Source organism: Trichomonas vaginalis, chromosome V, assembly GCF_026262505.1.
Source record: "Trichomonas vaginalis G3 chromosome V, whole genome shotgun sequence".
NCBI classification, from domain to species: Eukaryota; Parabasalia; order Trichomonadida; family Trichomonadidae; genus Trichomonas; species Trichomonas vaginalis.
Window position 1 is genome coordinate 18,088,887 of NC_067207.1, and position 13,917 is coordinate 18,102,803.

At 33.1% G+C, this 13,917-nt stretch overlaps 4 protein-coding genes across 4 annotated transcripts, besides 2 other annotated features; 3 read left to right on the forward strand and 1 right to left on the reverse strand.

Annotated features, from left to right (window-relative positions):
• Positions 1-39: 39 nt before the first annotated feature.
• TVAGG3_0358000 (beige/BEACH-related family) lies at positions 40-6,918 on the forward strand (the record flags this gene model as incomplete). Its single annotated transcript, XM_001315486.1, has 1 exon — positions 40-6,918. One exon carries the CDS (start codon positions 40-42, stop codon positions 6,916-6,918), a length of 6,879 nt encoding a protein of 2,292 aa, XP_001315521.1.
• Positions 6,919-8,172: 1,254 nt separating this feature from the next.
• On the forward strand, positions 8,173-9,718 carry TVAGG3_0358020 (eukaryotic translation initiation factor 3 subunit G family; the record flags this gene model as incomplete). Its single annotated transcript, XM_001315487.1, has 1 exon — positions 8,209-9,702. The coding sequence occupies one exon, from the start codon at positions 8,209-8,211 to the stop codon at positions 9,700-9,702; it is 1,494 nt and encodes a 497-aa protein (XP_001315522.1).
• A 679-nt stretch (positions 9,719-10,397) lies between these two features.
• Positions 10,398-10,424: a mobile genetic element.
• A 234-nt stretch (positions 10,425-10,658) lies between these two features.
• Positions 10,659-10,997, forward strand: TVAGG3_0358040 (Family of unknown function (DUF5713) family; the record flags this gene model as incomplete). The annotated part of the gene is made up of 1 exon (XM_001315488.1): positions 10,659-10,997. The coding sequence occupies one exon, from the start codon at positions 10,659-10,661 to the stop codon at positions 10,995-10,997; it is 339 nt and encodes a 112-aa protein (XP_001315523.1).
• Positions 10,998-11,267: 270 nt separating this feature from the next.
• Positions 11,268-12,190: a mobile genetic element.
• Positions 12,191-12,291: 101 nt separating this feature from the next.
• On the reverse strand, positions 12,292-13,350 carry TVAGG3_0358060 (palmitoyl-(protein) hydrolase protein; the record flags this gene model as incomplete). The annotated part of the gene is made up of 1 exon (XM_001315489.1): positions 12,307-13,347. The coding sequence occupies one exon, from the start codon at positions 13,345-13,347 to the stop codon at positions 12,307-12,309; it is 1,041 nt and encodes a 346-aa protein (XP_001315524.1).
• Positions 13,351-13,917: the final 567 nt, after the last annotated feature.

Here is a 13,917-nt window from a genome sequence, read left to right on the forward strand (position 1 = left end):
TCCAATGACAGAACATCGTTTCTCTATAACTCAAGCGAAATGATTACATCAGCCACTAACGTTTTGATTAACTTACAAGTCTCAAGAGATTGTTTTTTCAGCGGAATTTTAGATTTTATTATCCAACTTATTTTCCATTCATTAACCAATGCGAACTTTTCCGGGATATTCGAAACAATTTACGATTCCGCTTTTACATTAGTATCACAAGAAGAAGTTTTCCAACAATTAACAAAATTACAGAAATCCAACATAATTATTGCAATTTCATTACTCTACAGGCAAATGGATGCCGATAAATACGAAGAAAAAGCCATGCTTTTATACAATTGCTTATATTTTCTTCCATTAATTTTTCGAACAAAAGAATTAGACATCCAACCAACAATTGACGTCGTATATGTGTTTCTTACAAAATTCCTTACAAATATGGTCGGCGATCTTCCTTCTTTTGAAGGCGAAAATATAAATGTACCTGAAATCGAAATGAATATGATATACATTCTTTCAAAGAACTTCCAAAAGCCATTAGTATCTCCAGAATTACTCAAAGATTACGAGAACGATCCAATTTATCTAAATGCTCCGACTTTTTACTCTCAATTTTACTTACAACTCGTAAGTAAGTTCCGCCAGATATTTCTTATGAACCAGGACTTCTTTAAAGGATTCGCATCACAACTTACGCCTCAACATTACCCACAATTGTTCTCTTTCTTACTTATGATTATTAATAAGGCGAAAGATGGGGCATTTAATTTATTTCTGTACAAATCTAAGTTCATTGAGATAATGTTTAACAGTGCGCTGCTCAACAATTCATTTTGCGAGCATTTAAATGAAAATAATTTGATTTATGATTATTATTATCAACTTCAAGAGATGATATTCAACTTTTTAGGTAACAGCAATATTGCTAAGGTCATATACATCACTCTCTCCAAGGTAATAAGCCAAAGACAGCCGAGAACAATCAAATTTTTGTTAAATACTTTGACACACTCAATAATCATCAATAAAATCAACCTTTCTACATTCACATCCGTAGATCTACTCGAATCATTACGTCTTGCTGAGTCTTCTTTCAAAATTTTCCTGACAGAAAATGAAAATAAAGAAGTTTTAGAGGCAAGAACGAGAATTATCGCTTTTTATGAATTCTTGTACCTCAAAATTAACCCTGTTGTCATTTTTTCTCAGCCAAAACCAACAATGCACCTTTTAAGCCTATTAAATGAAGATGAACTTGTAGATACTGTTGTTAGATGGATAGAATTCGCGTTTATGTCATGCAAAGCAACATTTACATTAACTGAAAGATGTTTAAACCTCTTGAAAACGAGAAATGACCAAAATTTCCTTTTGAAATTCGTAGAAATCTTTGCCAAATCATGTAACAACAGTAAGAATGATATCTGTAAATCAATCATGCAGGCAAAAGCGTTCACAGTAATCAACCAATTAATATCTCAATATACTGAAGTGGAAAACTATGATAAAACTATAGCATTGACCTTAGTTCAGTACCTACTACAGATAATATACCATGTTTCCCTAAAAGATGCTGAAGTTGCCAAGGATTTGAACAATTCTCCTTTTGGTATTTTTCAGAAATTGGCGGTTGTTGCAAGAAAACTTGAAATTAGTGATGAAATAATTAATTTCTTGTTTAGTTATATAACAATGTCCAACGAATGGACTAAATCAAACGCCGAAATTGTAAATCGAGGTCCATTGTATTTTATTACGAAATGGACAATTGGAACTGAAAAATTTCCCGAAGTATCTTCCCTTTTATATCATTTGATTGAGTCTTCCATTCCAAATAGATTTCAATGCTGCCAAGCATCAGTTATCTCTCATCTTGTTGAACATATAGCAACATATGAGAACATAGATTCTGCCTGCAACTGCTTTTCTTTGATAGGAACTTCTTTTTTCCATAAAAGAGAATTAGAAAACTCTTTGAAAGCAATTGCTGCTGGCCATACTAACTCTATTAACTTATTTAGACTGTTAATAACCATTTTAGGTGGAACAAATAACATTCCTCCTTCTTTTATCCACTTATATGATGTTGACAACAGTTACTTTAAAGCAGCAACGATGAAAGTTCTTTCTCCAGTTACTATAGAATTTTCTGCCGATAATTCATTATTCAATGAAGGTAATTTGTTGAATATTATTTACCAAGACCTTCAAATCTTAATAGATTACAAAGATGGATCGCATACGTTTTCTGCCGTAGTTGATAACTTGCTTGTTCAGTCGGTTTCGTCCTCAAAAAGAACTTCTTTCGACACATGGCTCAAATACAAGTTGGAATTTACAAAATCTGACGCTAGGCTCTATATAAATAATGAATTACTCGAAATTACGAGACTTCCGAAACGTCCGATTAAATTAACAGATATCGAAATCAAATTGAGCCATTGCGACTTCGAATCATTGAAAGTAACACAGCTTGGCTTCCCAGAAAAGGTTCTCGCAGAGTATACAGCGAAATCTGTTCACGATAACGTGATTTACAACACTGTTGATTCGAATATGCAGGGATACGTCAATGGTTTGGTAATTCCATACAAGCCATCGATATTTGGATCGATCAAATCTTACGGTGGTCCATCGATTTTCCTTCCAATTATCACTGCAGCGAAAAATTTTTCAGATCCGAAACTTTTAGTATCATCTTTCTTCGGTTTATTATCACCATTGATATCAATACGAAGCCAATTATTCATAGGAAAGAACTTTTTCGCTTGTTTGAACCAAGTTTTGAAACAAATTGACAAATCTTTTATTCCTGAAAATCTTCTTCAATATTTCATATCAATGTATGAAACATTAGAAGGTTCTCTCAAGAAAGAGTTCGAAGAACAGATCTTAAAAGACTTTTCTTTGACAAAATTGATTCCTTCTTTAATTCCGGACATTTATCTCCGGTTTCCAAACATTTTGTCAAACTTCAAGACCTTTGGGAAGTTCTTCAAGGTCTGTGTTTACTCTTTCAAAAACGATGAACTCGATATCAACTTCGCAAACTCACTTTACACCATTTTTATTATGATGAAAGAGGTCCAGTTCAACATAGAAACAGATCTACCTAACATTTTCATTTACGGAACCTCTCATCAAAGTCCATTGTTGTCTTACGTCTGCTTATCGTTCATTACAAGGTATATTTGCATTGAACCGGACTTCATGATCAATTATCTCGCAAAATTTGGCTATTTCCTCCCTATTTTTGCCAATATCCATAATCCATGTCATGAAAATCAATACCTTCTCCTCAAAATAGCAGCCATAGTGTTCAACAATGTCGGTAAAGGTGAGATTGTCAAGCAATTCATCAACTTTACTTCATCAATTGTGTTTGAAACATCAAAACCAGTCCAAATGTTCGATTTTCTTTGCACAATGATCAAAGAAAATAATCCTGAGAACCTAAGAATTGATGTTTCCTTCACAGATGACGTTTGCCAGGTATATTATCCACAATTTTTGCCAATTATCTGTCACATGCTTCAGAAAATCCCATATGAAGATGCCTGCAACAAACTACGTATAATAAGGGACTGTTTTCTCACTGGTTTTCCAAAAGTTTTGACTTTCGTATTTTTCACGGCCATTATTTACATTGCGAACTTTACAAAGGACATGACATGGCTCCACATTCTGTTCCCCGATTCAAAAATTGGCCAGGAAATTTATCAAATTATCGCTTTAATTAACGTTTCTATGGCAGTTTTCGGGAAACAGTTTGCTGATGCATATTATGAGATCTGTACTTATATCTTTGAGCAGAAGGTTTTCTCCCATTTCATATTGTCTTCCTTATTATATAATATGATCAATGTTCCTTCATATGAAATCACTGAGCATATCGATCCTGATAAGCTAGAATTTATTGACTTCATGAGATTGATACCAGATGTGCTGAAATCCAACAATAAAAACACAATGGATTTCTTTGCAGCTCCAAAGTCACTTTTGGATGCCATAAAGCTTACTGTTGACTCTATTATCCACAGTAATATAGAAAGATTCGGTTCTGATACAATTTGGCTCTTATTTAGTAACGCATTGTTATATTTGAACGAATATGAGGAAGATTATGTGTCGCAAGAGATCAGAAGCTTAGTTTCTAATGAAGACAAGTACATTTGGCTCAAAATTGCTTCTCTTTACATATATCATACTTTCCAAAGTTCTCATAACTCCGAAGATGCCTTGAAACTTCTCAAAAGTCAATGGAGTGAACTGTCCGATTTATCTGTCGATCAGATTTCGGAATTTTACGCTCAAAGGCAAGTTTCGAAAATTTCGGAAGCTGTGATCAACGAATGCAAGAACTACATGGGCGATGCGATCCACAATATCGAGGACAGCTTCGATACAATCGGATCTCAAATCGCTGTCGGTTCTTCGGATTTGGAAAATTTCCTCGAAGAAATGCACGCAATTCAGTCTGGTTTAACAGACAATCAGGATCTGGACAGATACGAGAAGCACAGATCGTTCCTTTACGAGAATTTAATTGACAAATTAAATAATACGATTGGCGGTGTTTGGACATCGACAACCGATCGCTCAATACACATGAAATTCGATCCTGTTATAGATAGCTTCGGCAGACATTACAGATTGCGTCCAAACAAACATTTTAATGATCACATGGATGCTTCGAGAATGAGAGACCTTTGCACAAACGAAACAGTCATAGTAGAGAGGATGAAGACAATGGATGTCATTTCGCAGACTCACAAATTAACTGCCGACTCAATTTTGACATTAGACTGTCAAATGTGCACAATTAGAAGAATATACTTGGGAAAGGTCATTGTTACATCCAACTATATTTATTTCGATGCAAATACCTTTATAACTCCGATTTCTGATGAAAAATACGATTCAAGAAAGTTTGTTGAGATTGAAACGTCATCAATTAACCATATGTTATGGAGAAGATTCCAATTGGTTAATTGTGCATGCGAAATCTTTACTTCAAACTTGATTTCGTATTTCTTTATTTTCGATAACGACCAAACAAGGAACAATTTCTTACAGACAGTTGCAGAAAAAACATATACTCCTAATCTGCAGATCTTCCAGAAGAAACCGTTCCTTGGATTAGTTCCTCCTGATATTATTGAAAAATGGAGAACAGGAAAGATGTCAAACTTCGAATATCTGTACTGGTTAAACATGTTAGCAGGCAGATCATACAATGATATCTCTCAGTACCCTGTTTATCCATGGATTTTGTCAAATTACAAAAATGATACAATTAATTTCAATGAAAAAGGTAATTATAGGAAGCTCACTAAACCCCTTGGAGCATTAAACAGCACGAGATTGAGCAAACTTATAAAATCAAGGAAAGATGTTGAAGGAACTGTTTTTGACTGCCTTTACAGGTCCCATTACTCTACTCCTGCCTTCGTTATATTTTATATGATAAGAATTGAGCCGTTTACAAGCTTACATATCCTTCTACAAAAAGATAGATTTGATAATCCAAATAGATTGTTCTCTAGCATTCCTTACAGCTGGGAATTGGTCACAGGAACAGCCATAGATTTCAGAGAGCTCATTCCTGAGTTCTTTTCTTTCGGAACTTTCCTTAAAAATTCCGAAAATTACGATCTCGGCGAACTTTCAAACGGAACTCGAGTAAACGACGTCCAGCTTCCACCATGGGCCAAGAACAGCTCTCAGTTTGTCATAATGAACAGGCTGGCCCTTGAATCTCCTTATGTTTCGGCAAATCTCAACCATTGGATCGATTTAATGTTCGGCTACAGATCGAGAGGCCAAGGCGCTGAGGATGTTTTCAACGTTTTCAGCCCTTACTCTTATTCCGAAGTTTTGAATGATCCAACAATTTCAGTAGAAGTGGCTCGCTCCTCCGCGTACAACTTTGGAACATGTCCTGACCAGATATTCAGCGAACCTTCCCCAGAGAAACAAATTCTGAAAACAAATAAAATTTGTTCATCGTCAGGATTCTTCGAATTCACCGAAACAAAGCTCGGAACTATCGAAGGCCATGTTGTTTCCATCTATTCCGATAACGATTCATACGTTCTTTTGACTTCTGAAGGCACATGCATCAAATTCAAGAGTCAAAAGAACGGCCAATACACGTTTTCCACTGAAAAATATCCTTTCAGATGTTTCTCATCGCAATTCGTCTGCGTCATCAAAGAGACAGACACAATTGTCGTTTCAGCGCCATACAAAGATTACTTCGAAACATATTCTTTGTCCAAAAAGAATTTGCTGAAGACAAGTCCATCGAATGGCAGCACAATCACAGCTTTGACTGGTTCAGAGGATGGATCATCATTAGCTTCATGTTGTGTTGATTCCAGTGTCATCATTTGGAAAGGAGAAACTGATGAAGGAACAATTATTTCTGTTCATTCTAATCCCGTCAAATTTGTTTGCATGAACAAAAGAAATGACTCTTTAGTGTCTGTTGACAGCTCCAATTTATTGGTTTGCACGAGTATATCATCAGGAAAACCATTCTCTATCTGTCAATTGCCTCAAATGCCAAGTATTTTGTTGCTTTCGCCAATGGGATTAATTGTTACTGTTACTTCTCCTTTGAATGTAGAAAACCAAGGATCAATAGAAGTCAGAGATTTGTGTTGCAACATTGTTGCAAGTCTTCCTCTGAAGTTTAACTCTTGCAAGGCTGTCATTGCTCAAATGCCTGATTTCGGTGAGTTCCTGATTATTGGAATAGAAAGGAAGTTGGTGATTTGGAGACTGTTCGATTTGAAGTCTGTTGGAATTCACAAACTGAATTCTTTGATCTCCGAAATTTCTTATGTAAGCGAATCAAATTTGATTTTGATCGTGCTGGAAAACGGAGACTTTATCAGACTGCAGCTCACTATATCATCATGATTTTTTATTTTAATTAGTTATATTTTTATCAAAGCGCGGATTTTAATTTATATTTTATTTTTATATATATTTTTTATTTTAAATGTATTTTGATATGCTATTTTTCAACCAAAACAATATTTTTATATCTAGATTATTAAGAGAATAACTTGTATTCAATATGATCAAGAACTTTGACCTATTGATATGTAATCGTGGCACTCGATCCATAAAAATAGTAAAGAAACTTAAATCATATGTTATAAGTATCAAAAACGAAATCATTATATGGTACTATATTTGATTTCTTCGTTATTAGTCCCTTCAAATCTCCACATTTTGGACAATAAATAATAGTTTGTGGAACCTAATTTATATTCTGAAGGTTGAATTTATCTTACATGAAAACCCTGAATTATAAATAGATGAAACAGACATTTCAACACTCCTGCTTTCGAAATAGCTTCAACCGAAAGCACTAAATCTACTATTGAATCTTTGTGATCTAAGCAATGCAGTAGAGAGGGAATTAATATAATGTTGAAATCTTTGAAAGATGTGATAATTTCCACATTGCATATAGTTCAAGATTTCTGACTGCTTTATGATATTTTTTATATTTCTTATAAATCTTTGAAGTGTCAAAGAAGGTTTCATTATGAACACTATGTTGGATCTAATTGGTTTATTGATATATGCATTATCGAGGAATATTGGAGGATTTATCAATATCAACAACTGAAAACAATGAACTTCAACATATCTCATAAAATAATACCTTATGATTTGCATCCCAATATCTCATATGATTCATCCATAAAAGTTTGCTTTAAATTTGTCTACCATCCTGAATAATAAGAAACTGATTTTTCATCTCAGTCAAATTTCACCTTTCTGACATTAGCAACCCAGTTTTTTAATATATCAAAATCTCATAAGCAACAAATATTTGTGCATGCATGAACTAATGATCATGTATAACATCAATAAATGAGGTCTCAGTGCTCACATTAAAAATTTCATTAAGATCTCTTCCTTAAATTGACTGATAATTTAACATACCCCTTTATGCAAATTCAAAAGCCAAGATCTTAGTTCATTATTGGATATTTTATTTGAAATCGAAATGAAATTTGATAATTTATGAGCAAATATATAACTTTTCTTAATAATTTCCCTTTTATAAGTCATATCATACTTAATTCTAGAAATATTGGTCTCTGAAATCAATATTTAAATTTTCAACGATAAAAAAAAATTCACGGCCAAAACGAAAAAATTTCTCAATTCATTTCATTTATTTTAATTTAAATGGAGCAATATCAAGCCTATGTTGTAAACGGAGTAGTTTCCGATCTTAGTCTTGATGATATTGCCAACAACGTCTCAATAGCAACCCAAAACAAAGTTAGTTCTTTTCAATTTGATACAACACCTTCATCACGTTCTTTAGCCTTTGTTTTTGAAAACAAAATCACCTTAAAAGCCATGAAAGAACAGTTTCCAGAGGCTAAAGTCTATCCAGTTGTTGAATTTGATGATCATGTTTCTAGAAATACAGTCATTTATTTAACCAATTTCCCTGAAGGAGTTACAACTATTGGCATTCAACAGATTGTCAAGTCATTCGGTGAAACAGTTTCTTACGGACAGTTAAATTACATGCATTTCTTCATGATGCAACGCGATTACCATGCTACATGCATCGCCCGTATATTACCTTACGTAGAGTTCCAGAATGGACACTTCAAAGTCTACTTAGACTACAAGCAAATCCCAATTATTCACGTTTCTCAAATTTCAAAGGAGTTCAAGGAAGAAGACGTCATTGAACGCATCAAATCTGTCAAACCAGTCTTGAAATACTACTCAAAGCCAAAGGAAGACAACTTTTTCACTTTGAATGTTCTTTTCGATACAATCGAAGATTCAAATGCCGTCATCAAGGCTCTTAACTTCATGGAATACGGTGACGATGAAGTCCTCTTGACTCCTTACGTTCCTCACGATGTTTTCGAAAAAATGAAAAGTTGGCAGCTGAAAATCGACAATCTCAGCATCGACGTCAAGTGCAAAAAGATCTACGAACACTTCATACAGTACGGACCCATCTTTTCTGTCAATATTTTCAAGAAAGGATCTTGCACAGCTTATATCCTCTTCATGGCCAACGAATCAGCGACCAAAGCCAAGGAGAACGAACAGAACGTCACGTTCGTAAACGCCACGAACTACAACATGATCTACGTTTCACATCTTCCACATAATGTTAAACAAGACGAGATAAAACAGCTTTTCCCGAAGGCCGCCAACATCCAGATCAATCCCAATGCAAACAGAGGCTTCCCACCGCAAGTAATCCTTTCTTTCGAGAACGAGGAAGACGGAAAACTCGCTTTGGAAAAAGGAAACCAAACATTTGTCAGAGGAATCAGGTTACTCTGCAACCCGAGAATTTCGAAGGAGAATTTGTTGAAGCAGAACCAGGGTGTGCAGGATAAACCAGACCGTACAATTGTCATCAAGAACTTGGAGTGGGACATCACGTTCGAGGAAGTTGCGAAACTCTGTGCAGAGTTCGGAACAGTCGACAGATTGTCTGTTAAGAATGGTCCGACATTTTCAACAGCAATTGCTCAGTACACAGAAGTGGAAATGGCGCAGAAAGCAATCAAGGAAATGGTCGAGTACCAGATGAACGACAGATGGGTTTCGGTCGAAGCGTACAACCCAATGACGTCAAGGAACCAGGCAAAGCATATAGAACAGAGAAGGTTCCAGGGAAGAGGTGGATATAATAAATAAAGTAAATGATGTGTTTTATAATTTTTCACAAATTAAGTTAATTTTTTCCATTTATTATGATAGTCATATAATATAGCATAATAAAGAGCAGATTTTCCATCTTCATCTTTTGCATGTGAAATACGAAGTTTGGCTGTTTCTTTGCGACTATTTCTTTGTTATTAAATTTTGCTGTATAATGAAGTACGGTTTCTCCATTATTACCTTTTTCATTGATTTTTCCCAGTAATGTGAAAAAAGAATTTCGGATGTTTCTTAACTATTTCTTTATGATGCATTATGAATAGCGTTTTTTCCATCTTTACCTTTATCATTGATATTTGCAATAAGTGATAAAAGAAACTCAGTTATTTTTTATAGAGACTTCTCAGTTCATTAAAAAAATTAATCCACAAACAAATGCCATTGTTATTCATAATGGAAAAAAAAAATCATGTCCTCCAAATACTAATTAGTATTCCAAGACGTTTACTCAGACTCCTCTATTAAAATCTCTAATCTAATTCTGGTTTTTATTATGGGTGCACTTACCTCATTCTTAATTTCTCTCAATTTTTTGGATGCCAAGCTTTATATCTCAACTTTCTATGATTAAAAGTTAATATTATTGATAGGGAATAAGCTATTATTATAAAATACCTAGTACCTCATGTGGCTATTATACTTTTTGCTGTTAAAATAAAAAAATATTATGAGAGCATGTCAGAAAGTGGTAATTGCACCAATGACAAAAAAGGTGACAACATACTTAAAATCAATTGTTACAAGATCATGATCAATCTCTAAATCATTGATTATTTTGAAGCTGGTGAATCAGTAATATAGCTATCAATAGTTACTGCATCTATTTCTTCAGTTTGGTGCTCAAATAATGATTTTTGAGACCGGAAACGCAGAATTATTAATTCACATCATATTTTATTGATTGAAAAAGTGACAAATATTATTAACTGATAATGAGCAACAATACTAATCACAGAAAATTTGATCCAAATTACGCGCTCATCAAGGATATGGTTTCTGATCCATATTATCCAAACGTTCAAGTTGATAAAGTAAAAACTATCATTGAAACATTTATTAAATTTCTCGAAGAAGGCATCACAGATCTCGATGCAATCCAAGATAAGCTTGATCAATTATGCCATTCAATAAATGATCTGATGGATGAATTTTATGAAAATGATAGTGAAATTGAAACAATTGCACGAGAATCTATTGCCTCAACAATAGATTATATTTTAGAATGGTTTAATATTAATATTGATCTTGAAACTGCTTTAGCAGAAAGGTGACCAACCTATTTTTTGAAAGTCCGCCATATTGACCAGGTTCCAGAGTTTAACAATTGCTTTAAATTCTCTGAACTTAAGCATAAATGGCACTGTGCTTCACATGTCATTAATCTAACCCATTGATTACCATATCCAATTTATATTTTTAATTTTTATTTTTGTTTGTAAATAGTATTTTTGATTTAATTTTACTTTTTATTCATTAATCTTACCGATTTGAGACAAGTTAGACGGAATGTCTTATTTTATTCATAATTTTCGATCCGATTCAAAGGTGACCAAACTATTTTTTGAAAGTCCGCCATAACTTTAATGGTACTATTTCAGCGTGTACAATGAATACAAAAATTCTAAGAGTTCCACATAAAATAGTACTTTAGACTTGAGTTAATGCTACCAAGCAAATGTTAAAAAGATGACTTTAGTGTTTTGATAATCAAAGATTAAAATCATTATTGTCTAAATCAATAATCATAACGACAGAAGTTAATGTTTTTTCATAAGTGCATTAAATCCACTTTTAAAAGTATACCTCAAAAATCAAAATATCAAAAAAAAATTGGCCGATAGGTTTGGCTTTAATTTTTGTCTGCTTTTATGATTTGATATGGATGTTATAATTTTAAAAGTTGAGCCAAATTCACCAATAGATTTTTGAGATTTGCAAATACTCAATAATTTTCAGCGTGTTATCTTTTATTAAAAGAACTATTTGGTTTCAGTATCATATAAATTGATATTTACTTTCTATTTGAACCTTCATTTAGCTAATGATTTAATAATACAGATTTCATCTAGTCCTTATAAGAGAATTTTGAATTTGTTATAATAAAAAAACAAACAGATATAGCTTACACTTCTATAATAAAGATACCTTTTATAGAAATCAGTATGAAATGTGTTTTGGCTTATTGGAAGCATATCAGACATAATCGCCATAATCAAAAAATCTATATACCCAATAAGTAATAAATTTGTCGATATAGATTTTCCATAAAATTAGTTTTTAGTCTGATCTTAAAATAAATTTAATTTTTTATAAAAAAAATCACATTTAAAAGTACCTTTTTAGTAGCTCGAAATCCTGTTGGTGGATTTCGGGCGTACTTCAAAATTAGCTTTTCTTCTACATATGCAAGCTATATTTTAAATATGGAGCAAATCGGATCGGCGAAAGGAGTTTAGTTACCTTTGATTTGATGTTTAGTTGGTTTAAGTTTACTTTAATTTAAACTAAGTATTCAAAACTAAATAAGAAGTTATTAAAAATCAGTTAATTTACAAACAAACAAGCTGAAATTGCAAATTTTCATGCGGATTTTAAATCCGTTGACACATCTGAGTTATGAATTCTTTCTTCATCATCTAATTTAGAAGATATTTTTCTGAATTTTCGATAATCGCGCATTGCGCAATTAATATCGAAATATACAACACCTTTGGTTCCGGAGTGTATGTCTGCATTATTTACTACATTATCGTAATATCGTTTACTTGGTTCCAAACCAAGTTTCCGATGAATAAAACGAGAAGCATGCTCAAACCATTGAGAGCATCTGGTTGTATTGTGACAACCCTCGAATACGTAAACTGCTTTATCATCGCATCCGTATACTTCAAAGATAGCATTTGCTTGAGAAACTGTAATGAATGAATCTTGCTTTCCATGACCTATTAAAAGAGGTGTTTTTGATTTATGTAATGAGGCCATAGGATAAGGTGAAATAATATTTGTTCCGAGTATTTCCTTTGCCTTGATTGAAATTATTCTTTTGACTATTGGAATAATAAAAGAAGGAATTCCGTTTAAGTGTGCTTGGTCATAAACCACGGATTCAGTATCTTTAAAAGCAGAATCGGCAACACAGCAAGAAAATTTATCTAATTCAGAAGCACTATGGAGAGCAATTGCGGCTCCCATGGATCTTCCCCAAACTGCGTATTTTTCAAAATGGAATGATTCGGTTAAGGCGGAAATGCAAGCTTCTACATCTTCTATTCCGGATCCATCAAGAGGTATATAGCCACCTTCGGAGTTGCCTGATCCCGAAAAATCAAACGAACAAAGTGCTAATTTGTTACTGCAGATGAATGGAACAAGATCAAGTGATTCAAATTGATTTGATCCTAAACTATGCAAATAAACAAGACAATAATGAGGTATATCGTAATCTTTATCATACCATAGTGATCCTACTAATTTCTTCCCGTTTGAATTTCGAAATGTGATTGGATGTCGAAGATATACAGAATCTCCGGATGTTATTGCAATTGCAGTTCGTTCATTATCATATCCTTCACGTGGAGGCCGAAAGCAGCAATCAATCAGCCACTCCACTACCTTTTGCATTTTGATGCAATTCTATAAACGTATAGATTTTTATTTTCCTCTCAAAAAATCCAAGAATTTCAATTCTTCTCAATTTTGGGATAGGGCCGGTATTTTGCTTTCTAAATCAATGCATTTCAATCACTGTTTTGTTATTCATATCTTCTCTTTTATGGAATTAATTCCATTCAAATAGATATACTCAACTACAGATTTATACAAACGGAAAGATTATTAACGATATGTAACTTGTAACAATACATTTATAATGAGTTATCATCATTATTAGGCAAAATATTATATTTGTATTTTTATTAGAGTTGAATTTGTAGCCTTAAAATCAAGGAGATTAATAGTCATATGATAATAGTGCAAAACACATTAACATGATTTTTTCGAGTTATTAAGATAATCTAGTTAATCACACTCTTGAAGTATTAAGGCACGTTTCAAAATATTTCCGTTTTACTAGGAAAAATTGAATTTATTCAATTGTTTACACGGAATAATTTATATATTAAAATAGTTCTCATCATTGATGACTATTATTTATGCAGAAAAATCAAGAGAATATTTTTAAACAATAAAAAT